We start from the raw sequence: 18,790 nt of genomic DNA, 5'->3' as shown, positions 1-18,790 counted from the left end.
ACAAGACTGAGCCTGAGCCTGGCTTGAGCTTTTGAATCCTCAAAGCCCACCCTCAGTGACATACTCCCTCCAACAAGACCGCGCCTTCTAATCCTTTCAAATAGTGGCACTCCTCGGAGACCAAGCATTCAAATATATGACGAGCCTATGGGAACCATTCTTACTCAAACCACCACCAGGGCATTTGTCCTAGAAGGGGACAGTGGAAGGAAGACCCACTTGGGGCAACCTGGAGCTGAGATTTGGAAGGGAGGTAGCCACTGAAGGCCCCGGGGGGAGAATGTGCTAGAATGTGTGTTGGTGTCCTCCAGGTGTGAACTAGACCTGGTGACTTGGAGAAGCCGAGTAATGGAGGCAGAAGGTCCAAATCCAGGTGTCACAGAGTCACGCCCATACTCCAACTTGAAAGCACCCATCCAGCAGCATCTTTCGCTGCTGATGGCTGCCTGTAGTCCCTGGCTTGTAGACATAGCACTCTGATCCCAGCCACCTCTCTGTCCAAATTCCTACTTCCCTGAAGGATGCCAGTGTCCCTGTGATGACATCAGCCTAGCTTCCCAACAAGGTCTGGTACGGCGGGGCCCTGGGGTTAGTTAGGTCTGGGACACAGGGAGTACCCAGTTCTTTCCTTCTGTAGTTAAGAACAATCAGTGCAAAGGCCCCGGGTAGGGGCCAGCACTGGCCACACAGGACCAATTCTTAGGCCAGGCTATTGCAAGTGAGCCAGGTTGTTCAGTGATGGCAGTAAAGTTGCCGGCTTTGAGATTGAGATGATCTCATCCAGGGCCCAAACCCTGGAGGCCCCTGGCCATGCAGCCACCCCAGCTCATAGCAGGTCTGTGGGGAGCATTCTGATGGGCACCCTCCCTGCCCTGGAGCATCGTGTATTAGGTGGGACCATCTGGGTACTCAAGGGCAGGCCTGGAAACCTTTCCTGATCACATCTGTGCGGCCCCACCCACCTCTGGGCAGCTGCAGGAGATGTTTTGTGATGAGGCAGTATGCTCTGTTTATTTTGATTGCAAACAGCAAAGTCTGTTTTCCCTCCCCTCAAGTCTCTGAAAAATTCCAGCAGAGCAAGGGAGGCGACCATGACCTTCAGACCGGCCCACACAGGGCCCTTCCTGCTTCCCCTGGCTCCCCTTCCCCCTCGGGACTGGTAGATGTGAAATGGATGGTTTGTGGACCGCCTGTGTTCACCAAGGACTCCACTGTTAGGGCCCACGTGGAGCAGATGGGCAACAGATGGCCCTGGATAACAGAAGCTGGCCAGTGGGTTCTGAGGGCACAGCGGGGGACATAGGACCCATGGCAGCTCCAGTACCACCAGGATCTCTACTGAGATGAACGTGCCACAAAACCACAGGTGGCACCAGTGTCTCCTGCAGAGTCTGAATGGTAGGCTCATAGGTCACAGAGCTGGGCATGAGGGCACTGCCCTGAATGCTAGCCCTCTCCTCAGACTTTTCTATGTGCTGGTCAGGGTGGGGCCCCCTCAGTTCCAGCCTCCTTCTCCTGTAGCACCAGCAGGTAATGTCCTTCCTTCCCTCCCTGGTGCTTGGTGCCTTTCCTGCTTGCTGTCTGGGTCCTGGGCTGGGACCAGTAGTCCCCTGCCCTGGGGCCTACCTGTGTTCTCAGTGAGCGGCTGGACTTCCTAGCTGGAAGCTCACCACCCACGGGTGCTTCACCAGCCACACCATGGGGACCAGGGATAGCAGGGGATGTGCATCAGCAGGCCCAGCAGCCTGGGCTGTGTCTGTAAACTCCAGGTGATCCCATCAAGTCCAACTCGGGCCGCTCTGAGAGAGCTCTGTTGCTCACTGCTGCTCTCCCCGGGGCAGCTTGCCCTGGAGTTTGCTAGGAGGCTTGGATTACAGCCCCCCATCATCTTCAGAGGAGGGGCCTGGGGCTTTCCAGCAGAGTTAGATCTTGGAAAGCCCCTCTTCCCCTACCCCAAGTTCACTCTCTCCACCTGCAGTGGGTATAGACTTATCCACAGGGTTGTTTTGTTATCATAACCATGACCCGGGAGCCAGGCCCATGGGGTTTGATGCAACATGTACTGGGCAGGCCCCTCGAGAGACCAGACACAGGACTAGCCGGGCTCTTATTCCCCTAATGGTGGTGAGAAGAGAAGAAAACGGATTATAGCTCTTGAGACACATGGATGGCGTGTGTGGCTTGAAGGGGCAACACTTGCGGATGGTCATTGCTCCTAGTGTGAAGTGTGCACGGGAAGCCGCCAGAGCACAGGGGAGAGGCAGCTGAAGACCCCGTGGCCATCGGAGCTGCTGTTCAGTGGTTTCACAGAGACTAAAGCAGGGAGTGTAGGGACCAGTGGGCTTGGGGGCCAAAGATTGTCCAAGTGCCTTTTTTATTTTTTAAAAATTTACTATCTTTGATTATGTGCCTAACATGAGTGCTGGTCCCTAAGGACACCAGAGGCCATCCGATCCCCTGGATAAGTTACAAGCAGTTGTGAGCCAGCCATGAGTTCTGGCAATCAAACTTCAGTCCTTTGCAAGAACAGTGTACCACCAAGCCATCTCTCCTCCCCGTTTGTGTGTGTGTGTGTGTGTGTGTGTGTGTGTGTCTGTCTGTCTGTCTGTCTGTCTGTCTGTCTCTGTGTGTGTCTTGTCTGTCTGTCTGTCTGTCACCCTGCCTGAGTGTATGTGTACATTTGTGCAGGGACCACAGAGGCCAGGGGAAGGAGGCCAGCAGAGGGCATGGGGTCTTCTGGTGCTGAATTGAGGCTGTTGTGAGCTCCCTCCAGCTCTGGGATACCGTTCTGGCTTTATGCCTGCCTGGAGGTAATGGGGAAAATGAGGCACATGTCCCTGTGGAGAAGGCCTTAGCTTCCAGGCGTGTGTACTAGAGTCACAGTTTGGGTCTGTGCAGAAGTGTATTTGCACATACACAAACGTCCAGGTTTCAGTGGCGCTGGAGCTCACTGCTGTTTTCCACACAGATTAGAGGGAACGCGGTGTTCCCTGGGCTTTACTGTTCACCGTGCTCCCTGGGCTTTACTGTTCACCGTGCTCCCTGGGCTTTACTGTTCACCGTGCTCCCTGGGCTTTACTGTTCACCGTGCTCCCTGGGCTTTACTGTTCGTGGAAGCAGTGCTGCTGTTGCTGCCGCGGTCCCCTCCACCACAGCTCACCTTCCTCTTGGTAGCTCCAAGGACAGACCACTTAGAGCACAGAATTTCGTGACATTGGGTGTGTTCAGTGTTTCACAGTGTCACTGCCCACCAGCCCATCACCCCAGAGGAAACCCCACACACCCTTACCAGCTGTGGTCTCCAACGCTGCTCCAGTCCAGTGTCCTCTGAAGGGAACAGGATGTGGCCTCTCTCTTGTTGGGGGATGAGGGTCGGGGCACTGTGATATGGATGGCGTGTCTTGACCTGTGTGTTCCTTCAGCATCAGCCTGCGGGCACCTGTGTGGCTTAAGCAGCTAGTCCATCAGGACCACACACAAGTGGGTTGCTCTGGGGTGTGCATCTTCATTCTTCCTGAGTAAGATTTAGCTCAACGTGGGGTTAGTGAGAGTAGCCTTGTTATTTTTGTGTTCAATGTTTTGTAAATGGGTCACACTCTGGAGCCCAGGTTAGCCTTGAACTTAAAGAATCTCCCTGCTCAGACTCCCCAGTATTGGGATGACATGTATCTTACTACCAAACCCAGCCTGGGCATGACCTTTAGAGGAGTTGTCCATCCATCTTCCTAAGTCTGTGTAGTATTTCATTTCAGTTTAAGTTTACCAAAGCTGGCCGTTAAAATGGCTACGGGCAACTGGGCAGTGGCGGCCCACGCCTTTAATCCCAGTACTCAGGTGGCAGAGACAGGCAGATCTCTGTGAGTTCGAGGCCAGCCAGCCGGTGTCTACAAAGAACCAGCCGGTGTCTACAAAGAAATTCCAGGACAGCCAGGGCTGTTAACAAAGAGAAACCCTGTCTCGAAACACAAAGGGGAAAAAAAAAGAAATAGCTAGGGGCAAGTGAATGACGGGATATCCGGGATACGCGCTAAAGCCCAAGGTGGAGCGCGTGGCCAGATGTATCAGGGACTAAGTGAAGTCTTGTGAGGACAGCAACAAAGGAGTCCCTGCCATGGGTATGGACAGGTGAGACAGGAGGGATAAGAGGGCTCAGGGTGACCTGTTCTTCCTGTCCCCCCTGTTTGCCTCAGGGCTTCAGCAGGCGTCATCCTGTCTGTCTGCTCTCCCCGCTTGGCTGAGCGTGTGGCAGATGCGGGCAGCAGGCTGCTACCCGCAGGGCCCGTCGCATGCATAGTCCTGTCACAGCAGAGTCTGTGCCCCTCCGTCTGCGAGGGAGGCTTGCGCTCTTCTGCTCTGCCCCCTGTGGCTCTAACCGTGTCCCAGCTGTCAGCAGCGCTCACCCCGTAGGCTGAGGTTCCGGCTTACATGTCTTCATGGCCACAGTACCCAGGAGCACACAGCCCTGTTGCTTCCAAGGACCCACCCCAGATTTGTCCTCCGTCCAAATTCTAGGGCTGTAGCCCATAGCTCAGCCCCCGTCATTGAGGCCATGAATCTTGCCCACCCCTCAGGACAGGACTGAGCCCAGAGTCATACTTGGGCCCAGCAGACACGGACTCCATGACGTCCTCAGCCCTGTCCCAGAGGCCCAGCCTGCTCTGGGTTTGGGACAAGCATAATCTCCACGGAATCTCGAAATGTCCCCTCCACCCTGATCCGGTTGAGTCTGTGGCCTTCTGGCCACTCCCTGAGGGGCCTCATGGTTTAGGCGCCGGGTTAGGGCTTTTCAGCTGTCTCTTTGTCCTGAGGCCATATTGGAGAGGTGGCGTGTGTGGGCCAGAGGAGTTCTACTACCCAGCAGTGTTTGTTGGCTGGGGCACCTGGACCTCTACTGAGGGCCTCCCTGGCGGCCCCACCTTCCAGGACTTGAAGGAGAAGCCATGGAGGCAGGACAACCCCCTTTCCCAGGAAGGCCCTCCAAGAGCCTGTGGCTGATGCTCCAGCCTGACCTGACGCTTGTCCCTCCCCAGGCTGCTGTCACCAAGGCCCAGCCTCCTTACCCCAGCCAGCGATCCCCGGGCCAGTACCTCGCCCCAGAAGCCGCTGGACCTGAAGCAGCTGAAGCAACGAGCGGCCGCCATCCCCCCCATTGTGAGTGAACCCTGCATCTAGGCAGCCCACCTTGACCTTGGCTTCCTGTGTGCTCAGCAGTACGGGTGGGAGCTCTTCCCAGGCCAGTGACTCCGGGAGATGGAGATGTATACACAGGACTGGTGATAGGGTAGGAAGGCTGGGAGGAGTTGGGAGGCCGGGAAGGCTGATCCGGAGGTTCCCCACCTCCCAGATCAAGCAGCTGTGGCCGGCAAGCCCCCAGATCCCAGCGACACCTCAGCCACCTAATGTCCAAGCCCTGTCAGGTCTGTCTTTGGGACCTTTGGGAACTCGCCATTTTCCAAAGACGCTTGGCTGGCTGGAGTCTGTTAGACCATTTCCCTGTTGAGATTTAGGCTTGGCCTTTCTGTTGAATCAGCAGTTCATGGAGATCCAAGCTGGCCTGGCCTCTCTTGTCAGGCTTGGGTGTTGGACATGTGTGCCTGGCCTCACTGCTAGCTCCCCAAAGCCCACTCGGCTACTTCTTACTTCTGATTCCCAGTGATGCGGGGGTGTGTTGGGTAGAGCAGGCAACAGCAGATCCCAGCACCCGTTTGGCTCTGGGCAGCTGAAACGGGGCCTCCTTTGGTGGTGGTGACTCGTATGTTTGATGTTAAGACTCTCTGCCTCCACATGGGGGCTTTGAGGATGCAGCTGCCTCTGTGTGCTTGGCTTTTGTGCCGGCCACACACGGCCACTCCCCAACCTCTGACATGGGGTTAGGATGTTCATGCCCGCCCCATACCCCCCAGCAGGTCACCAAGGTCCATGAACCCCCCCGGGAGGACACAGTGCCCCCAAAGCCAGCTCCCCCTGTGCCTCCACCCACGCAGCACCTACAGCCAGAGGGTGACGTGTCTCAGCAATCAGGAGGAAGTCCACGTGGCAAGAGCCGGAGCCCGGTACCTCCTACCGAGAAAGAGGGTGAGTGTTGAACACAGAGGTGGCGGGAGAGTGAGGGACAACCCTTTCTCTGTTGAGCTCCTGTGGCGGTGCTGGCCAGGCTGGGGAGGCACGTGGTTAAGATAGCCGATCACAGGGCTTAGCCACAAGCCCCAGAAGCAGCATGGGCTGGAGGCTCCTGAGAAACCAGAGGTAATACAGTGCTGGTGACTTGGTGTGTGTGTGTGTGTGTGTACGTGTATACATGTACATGCACGCATGCACGCACATATGTGCATGCAAACGTATCTGTAGCCAGCTTCTCCTTTGGCGTGAATCAGTTTGCATGTGACCTTTGGGTTCCCTAAGGGGACCGTGCCTATCTCTGCTAGAACAAGAGCTGGACTGGCCTGAGCTGGACTGGCTAGGCTCTCCCTGGCTAACACATGGCTTGCCCACTGTCCACACCCCTTCATCTTCGGCACACGGTATAGAGCCTTCCACGCAAGCAGTGGGCAGCATCTGCCAAGGCTCCGTGGTACTTGGGTGTCTGTCCTGCTGTGTACTAGGATTGTCAGAGGGAGGTAAAGTTGCTGCCTAAGCTGGCATGAGAAACAAGTGGGTCGGGGCGGGTGGGTGCAGGGCGGCCTGTGGGCTGTGTGTCTAGCAAGGATCTGGCAGGGTGAGGGGGGGGGGGACGACCGGAAAAAGGCCCTTCAGGCTCTGAGAATTGCTAGAGGAGGTTGCGGCTGGCAGAAGAGTAGGAGAGGAGGTCAGAGAGGGAAATGGGGGCTAGATTGTGTAGTTATGGCTACAACGGGACATAGCTTTGAGTGACAGTGTGCTGGGGGAGGGGGACGTCATCTGATTTGGGAAAAAAAAATCAGTGTCTGATTCTTGTTGAGAAGGGACATAAGGGAGTAGGGCAAGGGTGGGAGGCGGGATGAGGCACTCCTCCTGACAGCTGTAGGGCAGCCTGGACTTGACAGGTGGCCTTGGAAATGGGAGGAAGGGGAGGCTTGAGTTTGTTCCTAAGGCCAAGCCAGAGGCCATAGTGATGACCCCTGGGGTAAGAGGGCAGGGGTGTCTTGTTGGAGCTGGGGCGTGAGCGAGAGACAGTGAGGGGAGAGTTTTAACAGGCCAGGTGTGGTGGAGAACACGATGCATTATGAGAAGCCAGCCAGACTCAAGATGGGGTGGCAGTGGGGGAGGGGAGAGGTACTGGTCTGGCTCAGGCCAGGCAGCTGTGGCAGGACAGGACTGAAGCCGTCCAGGACCAGCCAGGTCCTGCTGAGTTGGGGCCCCAGGCCGCAGGCCCTGGGAAAAGAGCCAGTATCCCATGGTCCCTGAGGCTGGTTCTGGGCCCATCCATGGAGTCAGGGCTGCATTTTGTTTCCTAGTCTCCTCCCTGGGGAACATTGCACCTGGCGGCAGGCTCCGACTTTCACGTGGTCTGGCCACCGCTCTGCTCCCCAGGAGACACATGAACCCAACATGCAGGAAGTCAGCTTTCTCTGTCCTGGCTCCAGCAAGGGAGTCTCCAGGCCAGGAAGGTCCCTCGGGATCCCTGGGCCCGGCTGGAGGAACAGGTTGTCTGCCCTGGCTCTGAGCCACCTGCCTGCGTCAGCTGGGTCTGACCCCATTTCCTTCCAGCCTGAGACTTCCTCTGTGTCCCCCAGCTCTCCAGAGCCAAGCTGGATGGGGCAGCCAAGGTGCCCGAGGGGCCAGGGCACCAGGTGTTTGAACTTCCTGGTTCAGAGCACGCCCTGTAGGTAGAGAATGTGGACCCCACGCCAGTTCCTTCTGTGAGCCATCGCCTCCCCGGGGCATGCGTTCAGAGGGAGTTTAGCCTTCCCCGAGGGAGAGATGGGCACTGTAGCACTCCAGTCTCTACTTCTGCCACAGCTCGCCTTCAGTGCAGCCTAGGATTGTGTGGAGGTTGCGCAGGAGATGAGCCTGGCGGTCAGTTCCTGTTCGGAGGCCGGGGCCACTGGCCTTCTCAATTTCTGGGTGATTTGCGATCCCCAGAATGTATCCAGAGCTCGCAGCTTAGAACAGATTACAGCTATCGTGAGAGCTTGTGGAGCGTCACAGAGTGCTGGCCTGAGAGTCACAGGGTGCGTGGACATGCGGCACAGCCGTAAGCACAGGTCATGCGCTGCCACCAGCTGCCTGCGTGCCTAGCTCTCCCCTGCACTCAGTAGCTGGGGCCTCGCTCTTCCCATCAGGAAGGTTAAGGAACAGACTTGCTGTGACATCTGAGAGAGTGCGTCCTTTTGCTGCTCTTTGTAGCCATGTGAGTTCCAACCCAGACATGGCCACATTTGGCAAGTGACTGAGGAGACCTCATCAAACGGGTCTAGTTACTGTCCTCTGTCCGCACCCATGCAAGCGCATCAAAGGCTAGGGCTCAGCCCAGAGCCTCTGCTCTTCTGGAGTGGCTGCTGCAGCCACACCCGTAGCCGTGGCATGCAGTCCCTGGACAGCAAGCCCGAACTACTGTACTACTCTTGGTCCTGTGCTCTCAGCCGGTGGCATTTGCAGGGAGCTAGGAAGCAAAGATTAGCCCTCTGACACACGCCCTCAGTTGTGCCTCCTCCGCCCTGCTGTGGGTAGTGACACGGTGGATGGAGATGGCCACAGTGCAGCGGGCGCCACTCCGGCCTGAGGGGTCCGACAAGCCCGCTTGCCTGGCACAGACGGATGCCTTTGGGCTGTTGGTCCCAGAGCCCCATTCTTGTGCCCCGGGGTTCCCTGTGTCCCACGCTGTGAGACAGTCCCATACCAAGCAGGTGTCATGGGGACATGCATGGCGTCACATCTGCTCTACCGTGTCCCCAAGCCCCTCCTGTCAGAGTCCTGTCACAGGACTGCAGGGTAGAGCATGGCAGGGCACTCCCTGACTGCCCATCTCCTCCCTCTCTCAGCAGAGAAACCCTCATTCTTCCCGGCCTTTCCTACTGAAGGCCCGAAGCTACCTACTGAGCCCCCACGCTGGACATCGGGCCTGCCCTTCCCCATCCCTCCAAGGGAAGTGATTAAGACTTCTCCGCACGCCCCAGACCCCTCTGCCTTCTCCTACACACCACCTGGTGAGTAGGCATGACGCTAATTAGGTGTCTGCAGCCCGTGTCAACCAGCTCTTTGAGCTGGCACGGGACTGCATAGGGAAGGGTCTTGGTCGGATGGGAGCAGGCTGAAGGTTTGGCCTGCTCAGTTCTAGGAACTTTCTGAGACTTGGGAAAACTACCATACTACTGCAGTGGCCATAGAGAGCCATGGGAGGTGCTTGAGCTGGCAATGGGGAGGCCTAGCATGGAAGATATTTTCTGAGAATGGGTGGCGGGAGTGGGGGGTTGGGGCATCCTTGGTTGACATGCTGTGAGATTGGTTGGGGAGCCACCTGGGTTTTCTATCCTGGTGGGCCTCACCACCTTTAAAAGGAACCCAGCCAGAGACGAGCAAAGATCAGCATCAGCAGGGGCTGGCCCAGGTAGAGGTGACCCTGAAGGAAGGATGAGTGTACCAAGGGAGATTGGGGGCAGGGGAAGTCATGCCAAGCGGAAGGAACAGCATATCCAAAGGGCCAGAAAGAGTGGGGACACTTGGCACCAAATCTAGTTGTCACAGCAGAAAATGACTATCCAGCCAGCCCAGAGATCCCCAGTCACGTGCCACTAAAATCCATGCCAAAGGTGACTCTCCTGAGGGCTGTGGGGGCCATTTCAGGCTCATGGCATGGGGAAGGGGTGACCCGCTGACTTTGAACCTTTGAGCCCTGCGAGGAGAGGAGAATCCTGGGGAAGGAGTGGAAATGAGGCGCTGGCTGAGAGACTTGATGGGGAATGGGAGATGATGGTACAGGGGTGGAGGGATGCTCCAGGACTTTGAGGTTCCAGAGACACATAGAGGAACCCCCAGTTTACACTTAACGTTTCCTGCAGGTCACCCGCTGCCTCTGGGCCTCCACGATAGTGCGCGGCCTGTCCTACCACGTCCTCCCATCTCTAACCCCCCACCCCTCATCTCCTCTGCCAAGCATCCCGGAGTACTTGAGAGGCAGCTAGGTGCCATCTCCCAGGTGAGTGCCTCTTGGGCTGGGTCTCTGGTGGTGGAGAGCTTTCAAGCCCTGGGATGTTTCCAGGGATGATGCTGGGTGGTGGCTGGTACCCTCACTCCTGCTGCTCAGGCCGGCCTGTGGGGCTATCTGGATCAGAGGCTGTGCATTCCACTCTATGGCCTCAGGCAGGTGACTCAACCTCTCTGGGCCTCAGTTCACCCTCTGTTAAGTGGGAGGGTGGGGAGCTGTAGCAGGCTGTCGAGTGTCACGTGGTAAGCCCTTGATCGCCCCTGCAGCCTGTCTGCCCTCACCACACGCATGTGCAAAGCATGCACACTGTGTCCTTTACATGAGCACTGGCCTTGGGTGGGTGTTGGCCTGTCCACAGTCCTGCACTTGAGAGGGCCAGCAGCCCTGTCCCTGACCTGTATATCCTCAGGGGCTAGGCAGGGCTCTCCCCGTGACTGAGCTGCCTGTGACCTATTCCCTTGCCTTGGCAGGGAATGTCAGTGCAGCTTCGAGTGCCCCACTCAGAGCATGCCAAAGCCCCCATGGGCCCTCTCTCCATGGGGCTGCCTCTTGCTGTGGACCCCAAGAAGCTAGGTGAGTGCCCATGACCCTTTGATTCCTGTGATCTGTGCTGAGGGGTGGGCAGTCTTGTCCTGGGGAGCCCAGTGGAAGGAGCAGCCTGAGACCCCCCCGTATATTGTCTCCCCCACCCTCAGCCCCATTCAGTGGAGTGAAGCAGGAACAGTTGTCCCCACGGGGTCAGGCTGGGCCGCCTGAAAGTCTGGGAGTGCCCACTGCTCAGGAGACCTCTGTGCTGAGAGGTAAGGCCCAGCCAACTACTTTCACCTCCTAGAGAGCACAAAAGACCACATCATGGCTGTCTTCTCACCCTTGAGACACCGAAAGGGATAGTTGGGTGGCTTTCAGGCTTGGGGCCTTAAAAGCTGTGTCTTATGCCTTCCAGGGACGGCACTGGGCTCCACCGCCAGTGGGAGCATCACCAAGGGCCTCCCCAGCGCCCGGGCTGCAGACGGCCCCAGCTACCGCGGCTCTATCACCCACGTAGGTGCTGGGGCAGGGTGGTGCAGGCAAGCCGAGGGGTGGGAGGGGATGAGATGATCTTTGAGCAGACCAGAGATGATGAACTGAATGGTCACTGTGCTGTGTGGGGTCAGGCCTAGAATGATAAACAGAGCAAGTGTCTCATGTCTCAGGCAGTTAGATGTGGCAGAAACCAACCACAGATGGGGATAGCCAAGAGTCATAAACCAGTGGAGTGCCTGGACTCAGAGAGTCACCCGGGCCAGGAAGAAGGAAGTGTCATGTTAGCTAGCATGGCCAGAAGGAATAGATAAGCAGGGCTGGCAGCTAGCTCCTGGCACATCACGCAGTGATGGGTACTAGACTTAGTACCACTGCGTGCACTCAAGCACACCCCCAACAGGGCTTCCGGCCACAGGGCTGCCCACCACCAGTGTTCCTTTGACTCACTACGGGAAACAAACTTTGATGCCCCAGGCTTCCCCTGCAGTCTGTTCAGAAGTCGTGGGCTTTTGAAGGCAAAGAGCAAAAGCTGGGGGCAAAAATTCAGCCATATGCTCTGGCAGCAGTGGCCCTCCCCGACTCAGTTTCCCCTCTGACAGAAATATTATCACCAGGAGAGTTATTCTAAGGAGGTCATAGGACACAAGGTCAGCATGCAGAGCTTCAGGGGCCAGGTCTCAGGGATGCCGGCTCTTGAAGGCCGGGTGACCTTTCCCATTGATTTAGGCTTAGTCGAGAGAGGTCCGCACTCTTAAGGCCTGTCCGTTTGGGACAGAGTCAGTGACAGAGGTGTTGATGAGACCCATGTGGGTGGCAGGTGGAAACTACGCACCCCACTGTTGTCTGGCTACCCCAGATTCCAAGGCCATGCAGCCCATGCCCTGCTCAGTTGCTGGGACTGCACTCAGGTCTTGGAGCAAGCTGAGAGAGTCATGGTGGTTCCCCATGTTCTAAGGATTTTGTCCAAAGAACCATGGTTTGTGTGTATTTCTGTCCCCAGAGGCCAGTCCCTCCATGCTTGAAATACACGTGCACACGTGTGCGCACGCACGCACACACACGCACACACACACAGAGAGAGAGAGAGAGAGAGAGAGAGAGAGAGAGAGAGAGAGAGAGAGAGAGAGAGAGAGAGAGAGAGAGAGAGAGAGAGAGCGTGCAATGCCTCCCTTCCTTTCCCCCAGAGCTTGTCTGGATTTTCTTACCATACACCTGGCCTGGGAAACAACAGTTATCGACTACTTTAGAAAGCTTTTCCTGACCGGGCAAAGGGGAGACACCCAGAATCAGCCCACACTGCTCCTGCCCCATGGGGACTACTCAACAGGGCAAGCCCCGTGGGAGGCTCAGTCTGAATCTGCTCCCAAGGCCATGAAAGAGGAGAGCGCTCAGGGTTGGGGGCACTTTGTTGGGGGCCCCTGAGAGTCAAGCCAGAGTTCTCACTATGTGGGTGTATAAACTAGTGTTCAGAAAAGTGAAGTGGCTTATTAAGTGCAACTTGGGGGTGACCGGCCCTTTTCATCCCCTGTGGAATGGCACCCAGGCTACACTAATGCCCCACCCATGTTCACACAAGGTGGATATTGCCCCCACCAAACTGGATGCTGTCAGCTTGACACCTCCTCCTGGTGGGGAGCTTACCCCTCCGAATCAGTGTTGGTCATACTCGTCCCTAGATGCCCTGGGGCATCAGATGGCATCTAGGGACATCTTTGATAATTATAGTGGACGGAGGATGGAGGAGTGTTGAGTCAATAGCAGCTGGAAATTGCAGGCCAGGGAAAGGTTCCCGAGTGATCATGACTGCTCCATACCTCAGTTTCCCTGTCTGAAGTAAATAAAGTAATAACATCCAGCCTGATGTAGTCCTGGCTTTTGGAAGGCTGAGGCAGGAGGCTGGTGCATTCCAGACCTATAGAGTGAGAGACCTTGTCTCTCAAATAATATAATAGCGTTCTTGATAGCATCCAGAGGAGGGTGCGGGTGAAAGGTGGGGCGTTTGCAACAGCGCTGGCGCTAGGCGGCCAGGACGAGTGACCCTGGCAGCAGTGCTGAGGGAGACTCACTGTGTGGGTTCTGTGTGCATGCTTTGCGGGATAGCAAGGAGTATGTGGTGAGAGTCACCCCCAGATCTGGTGCTTACCCCTCCACCCCTGTAGGGCACACCAGCCGATGTCCTTTACAAGGGTACCATCAGCAGGATCGTTGGTGAGGACAGCCCAAGTCGCCTTGACCGGGCACGAGAGGACACCCTGCCCAAGGGCCATGTCATTTATGAGGGCAAGAAGGGCCACGTCTTGTCCTATGAAGGTGAGTTCAGGACTACAGACAGCAGTTAGGTGGAGTGACCGCGCCTGTCCCCTTTCTTTCAGTCCCCAGGTTCTCTGTTGTCAAGGCAGACGTAGCAAAGACACTGGGAGCACGAACACATCAGACAGTGCCTGTCTGCCAGCCCAGGACACCCCTGCAAGGGATGCGTGGGGCACCTCTTGTTGATTAAGAGTCATGAAGACTGGGCTGCGAGATGCATCCCTAAACATCCAGTTGTGGCTGGGCTTGAGAGGGGGAGGTCCTCTGGCTGGGCGGAAGGCAGGCGGATACCTTTGGAGTTGGCGTTGTGCTCCTCTAGGTAGCCTTGGCAGCTTGAGGGCTGGGCCTCGGCTCTGCCCACCTTCCATATGAGGAGGTTCATACATTCAAGGTCCTTGCGTGAGGGCCCTGTCCTGACCCTGGAGGACCAAGGCAGCCTGGGTATGGAGAAGGCTGCGGGGCTTATAGAGGTGTTTTTAAAGACAGACTGAGCAGAAGTGATAACCAGGAAGAAGTCGGGGAGTGACTTCCTGTCCTGCAGGCACACAACCCAGCAGAGGTCAGGGCTGGTCTTGGTGGCTTCCCCCCACATAGGCTGGGAAAGCTGGAGGCAGTTTTGAGAGTGATGACAGGGAAGTCCGTGGTAGCCAGTGCAGCCCACGAGTTGAGGGACCCGGGACCCAATGGCCAGGTACCTGTCCCCAGCACTACCAGTGGCAGGCCTGGGGCCTGCCAGCTTCTCTGGGCCCCACAGACGCCAGGCCTTGAGGCCCTGTGTGCCTGCGGCACCTGCCCGTGGAGCCCAGTCTTGGGAAAGGCCTGCAGCTGCATGTCCCACTGTCAGCTCCCAGTGACGGTAGAGCTGGCTGGTACAGGTCCTAGCAGAGCCCTGAGTCACAGCTCGGGAGTCTCCACAGCCTCAGGTTTTGACCTTCCAGCCTGTCTGTGGAGATTTGAATGCCCTCTGTGTCCTTTCTGGGTCCAGTGGGTCTGAGGTGTTCAGGTTGTTACTCACTGTCCGCCCCAGCCCCAGCTGCCAGTCCTGTCCTTGTAATCTCCCAGGTCTCAGAATGTCCAAGTTACGGGGGAGGGCAAAGCCACTCACTGCCAGGCATGCTAAGGCACACGTGTAAATGACTTCACCTGGGGCCTGGTGCACACATCTGTGCATATACAGATCTATAGGAGCTTGGGGGGGGGGGCTTCCCTGTGTATGCAAACGCATTGGTGTGTCTTTGTAATGTGCACACATACCCATGGACACAGATACACATCCGCCTACATAGCAGTAGGTGGCACCGCCCTGCTCTTCTTGCCCAGAGCAATTCCCAATTGAACTGGTTTTGAGGGCCCCACAGGCTCAGTCAGCCTGCCTTCCAGCTCTGCCTGTTTGCAGACCAAGCCCCATGTGTGTGGTGCCAGCCTCCTACAGCTACTCCACATTATGTGTTCTTTCTGGCTCCCAGGAGGCATGTCTGTGTCACAGTGCTCCAAGGAGGACGGCAGAAGCAGCTCGGGCCCACCCCACGAGACTGCCGCCCCTAAGCGCACCTATGACATGATGGAGGGCCGCGTGGGCAGGACCATCACCTCAGCCAGCATCGAGGGTAAGTGCTCAGGGCCAGGTGCTGTCCCAGGAGCCTCCCAGACACCCAGACTGGAATGGAAAGGGAGGTGGCATCTTGACATCCCTGGAGAGAGCCAGTCAGTGGTTGGCCCAATGTTACAGAGAAACTGAGTCTCTAAGCTTGGAGCCTAAGCTTGGAGCGGAATGGGACCCAGGGAAAGAGGCGCTTACCTGCTGGGTCCTGTGTCAAGATGGAGACTGCCATTGGTGGGCTCCAGCCCTCCAGACCACATACCGTGACACAATCCCTGTCTTCCCCAGGACTCATGGGCCGTGCCATCCCCGAGCAGCACAGCCCCCACCTCAAGGAGCAGCATCACATCCGGGGCTCCATCACACAAGGTACACCCTACCAACGCCACCCCTTGGTGCCATTCTGTCCTCAGACTGAACACAGGCTGGGGATTTGGGAACAGAGGGCAAGCCCCTCCCTCCCGTGGGGAGTGACTACTCTGACTTCACACCTGGAGGAGCCCCAGATCATTGAAAGGCCCTTTAGCTTATGTCTTTGTGATGAGCATCACAATGTGGCTTCAGTTAGTGCCCTCACTTCCTGTGAAGAATCACGCTCAGAAAAGTCAGTTTGCTTACCCAAAGGCCACACAGGAAAAGGTGGATTTGAACTCAGGCAGATTAGATGCAGGCATCACTGCTCGGAGCCCCCAGGCTGAGCCAGACAAGGCCATGGAGAGTCAATACTGTTTACCTGGCAGGAATCCCGCGGTCCTATGTAGAGGCCCAGGAGGACTACTTACGTCGGGAGGCCAAGCTCTTGAAGCGAGAGGGCACACCACCGCCCCCACCGCCACCACGGGACCTGACTGAGACCTACAAGACCCGGCCCTTGGACCCTCTTGGTCCCCTGAAATTGAAGCCAGCTCACGAGGGTGTGGTAGCGACTGTGAAGGAGGCAGGTCGCTCTATCCATGAGATCCCGAGAGAGGAGCTGCGCCGTACACCTGAGCTACCGCTGGCCCCACGACCTCTCAAGGAAGGTTCCATCACCCAGGTATTAGAAGAAGCCTAAGGGGGTTCTCATACTGACCCCATTGCATTGGTGCATGAATTGAGGCTCAGAGAGGTTACCAATTTGCTGTGGGTCACCGGTGACATTTGTGAAACCCAAGTCTTGTGTCTCTATCTCTGTCACTTTGCTGCTGTCAGCATTTTTCCCTGCACGTGTGCATCAAGAGGCTCCATGGGGGACCTGATGCCACCCCCAGGGCCACTGTCCCCTCCCATGGTCATGGCTTGATGGGGAAGAAAGAGGCAAAGCAGCTGAACAAAGGCATCTAGGAAGGGACTGTCACCTGATGCCAGGGACACCCAGCAAAGTTAACAGTAATGAAAACACTGAGTAGAAACTGAGGTCTGGGGCCCAAGTGTGCCCAGTGTCCCCAACCTGGCTAAGGCTGTGGGATCCTCTCCGTGATGTCAGTTCCCTTATCACCTGAGAGTGTTTGCAATGCCAGCTCTGGGCCTGGAACCACAGCCTGGGGTCACAGGTGCCTCTGACCGGGGATTCCGTAATGCTGCTGGATGGCTGGGGTCCCACCCCGTGAGGAAAGTTGTGTTGTGTCCACCTGCAGTCGGCCTTACCGTGGCACCCCTGGGTCAGTGGGTGTCTCTGGGGCTGTAGCCAGGCTGAAACAGGCATCGCATCCAGCCTCCCGGACGTCATGGGCCTCTTTCCATCTGCCCAAGGGGTTTAAGATGCCCCATCCTGTGCAGAAGTACAGTCCCACACCCTCTTTCTAGGGCACACCACTCAAGTACGACTCCGGGGCACCCTCCACCGGCACCAAGAAACACGATGTACGCTCCATCATTGGCAGTCCTGGCCGGCCCTTCCCTACCCTGCACCCGCTGGACATGATGGCTGACGCTCGGGCGCTGGAGCGTGCCTGCTATGAAGAGAGTCTAAAGAGCCGGTCAGGGATCACCAGTGGTGCGGGAGGCTCCATCACACGTGGGGCCCCGGCCGTCGTGCCTGAGCTGGGCAAGCCACGGCAGAGCCCACTGACCTACGAAGACCACGGGGCCCCCTTCACCAGCCACCTACCACGTGGCTCGCCTGTGACTACAAGGGAGCCCACGCCACGCCTCCAGGAGGGTGAGTGAGTGAGGCTCCCACAGTTGCCTGTTGTGGGGAGGGGACAGCTCGCTGCCCCCGTCACAGCCTGTCCATCTGCTGCCCAGCCTCCACATTCCCTTCAGAGCCTGCCTTGTTCCCGCTCACTGAATTTTTCAAGTAACTTGCCGCACAAGCATGGGGACCTGAGGTCAAAGCCCTAGAAGCCACATAAAGCCAGGCACACTCACGCACATCTGTGATCCTCATGCTTCCCAGTGAGATGGAAGACCAAGACAGGAGGGTCTCCTGAAGGCCACAGCCGCATCTCACACATGGCGGAAGGTGAAGACCGACATTTGAAATTGTCTTCTGACCCCCTCCTCACACACACACACACACACACACACACGCACACGCACTCACGCACGACTCATGTACACTTACACTCGTGCACACACACGACTCATGTATACTTGCACTCATGTGCGCGCACACACACACGACTCAACGTACACTTACACTCATGTGCGCACACACACACAGAATTACAGCGGCACTGGTTTAAATGAAACACTCTCTAGAGTACATCCTTCCAGTAATGTCGCCATGGTGTAGAGCACCCACATGTGGGTCCCCTCCGCCGCTCCTGATTCTTTCAGCCCAGCCCTCCTGGACTCGCTCTGCCATCCTCAGCTCCTCCCACACATGCGGCCTTCGCATGCACCGCCCCCCACCCTGAAGGCTCCACCTTCAGTTCTGTCTGTAGCCATCCCTGGGTACCTCGCACCACCCTGTTTAGATGTCAGGATCTGGCGGGGGGGGGTGGTGGTGGAGGGGGCTACGGCCACCTCCAGCCAGTTCCAGACACATACTGTGGCATTGAGAGATTATATTCAAACATCTCCCTCTCTCTCAAGCCCTGTGCTCCTTACCTGTGACAGTGGCCCCTTGGGGTCCAGGGATCTTGTCTGCTTTGTTCTTGAGGTGATCCCTCTCCTCAGCATGGGAACTGCCGGCCTATGATTAATTCAGACTGACGGAATGAGTGAATGAATGAGCATTGATCAGGGAGTAAATTAATGTCATAAGAAGCAGAGAGGCCGGAGACTCTGGGCCTTCTGACAGTGTAGCCCAGTGGCTGTGCTCTGAGGCTGAGGCCTGTGACCTGTCCCCACAGGCAGCCTTCTGTCCAGCAAGGCGTCGCAGGACCGGAAGCTGACATCGACACCCCGGGAGATTGCCAAGTCCCCACACAGCACTGTGCCCGAGCACCACCCGCACCCCATCTCGCCCTATGAACACTTACTCCGGGGTGTAAGTGGTGTGGACTTGTACCGGGGCCACATCCCGCTGGCGTTTGACCCCACCTCCATACCCCGAGGGCTCCCTCTGGAAGCAGGTGGGTACCTGGACCTACAGATTGGGTACCAGTGGTTCCTTGGGTGGGATATTCGGGTTTGGAGAGGGGGGATAGGCCTAGCACTGAGACCAGCAGCAGGTTCTAGGGGATGGACTGGGTCTTACAGTTCCTTTCCTGCAGGACTCGCCTGAGCCTTGCGAGGGCATTAAATGAGGGCTCCAGCGTGTGCCATCACGTGGAGCCTTTTTGAAGACACCTTTGTTAGTGTGTCAG

General features: G+C 57.0%; 1 protein-coding gene across 24 annotated transcripts in view; it reads left to right on the top strand.

The window, feature by feature from the left end:
- Positions 1-18,790, top strand: part of Ncor2 (nuclear receptor corepressor 2) — a 159,201-nt gene that overhangs the window by 126,972 nt on the left and 13,439 nt on the right. For 16 of the 24 annotated variants that reach the window (XM_040731477.1, XM_040731479.1, XM_040731492.1 and 13 more), the window contains 13 exons: positions 5,031-5,151; positions 5,904-6,075; positions 8,961-9,125; positions 9,978-10,114; positions 10,594-10,696; positions 10,819-10,923; positions 11,067-11,164; positions 13,306-13,456; positions 14,923-15,063; positions 15,345-15,425; positions 15,797-16,092; positions 16,842-17,196; positions 18,335-18,556. In XM_040731477.1, the coding sequence (XP_040587411.1) occupies positions 5,031-5,151; positions 5,904-6,075; positions 8,961-9,125; positions 9,978-10,114; positions 10,594-10,696; positions 10,819-10,923; positions 11,067-11,164; positions 13,306-13,456; positions 14,923-15,063; positions 15,345-15,425; positions 15,797-16,092; positions 16,842-17,196; positions 18,335-18,556 (2,147 nt within the window). The remainder of the gene's footprint in view (positions 1-5,030; positions 5,152-5,903; positions 6,076-8,960; positions 9,126-9,977; positions 10,115-10,593; positions 10,697-10,818; positions 10,924-11,066; positions 11,165-13,305; positions 13,457-14,922; positions 15,064-15,344; positions 15,426-15,796; positions 16,093-16,841; positions 17,197-18,334; positions 18,557-18,790) is intronic. The other 8 variants (XM_040731478.1, XM_040731488.1, XM_040731493.1 and 5 more) reach the window with 6 other exon arrangements.

The sequence above is a fragment of the Mesocricetus auratus genome, unplaced genomic scaffold, assembly GCF_017639785.1.
Source record: "Mesocricetus auratus isolate SY011 unplaced genomic scaffold, BCM_Maur_2.0 Super-Scaffold_100025, whole genome shotgun sequence".
Taxonomy (NCBI): Eukaryota; Metazoa; Chordata; class Mammalia; order Rodentia; family Cricetidae; genus Mesocricetus; species Mesocricetus auratus.
Note: the sequence above shows the minus strand (reverse complement) of the source record. Positions and strands in the feature narration are given on the sequence as shown.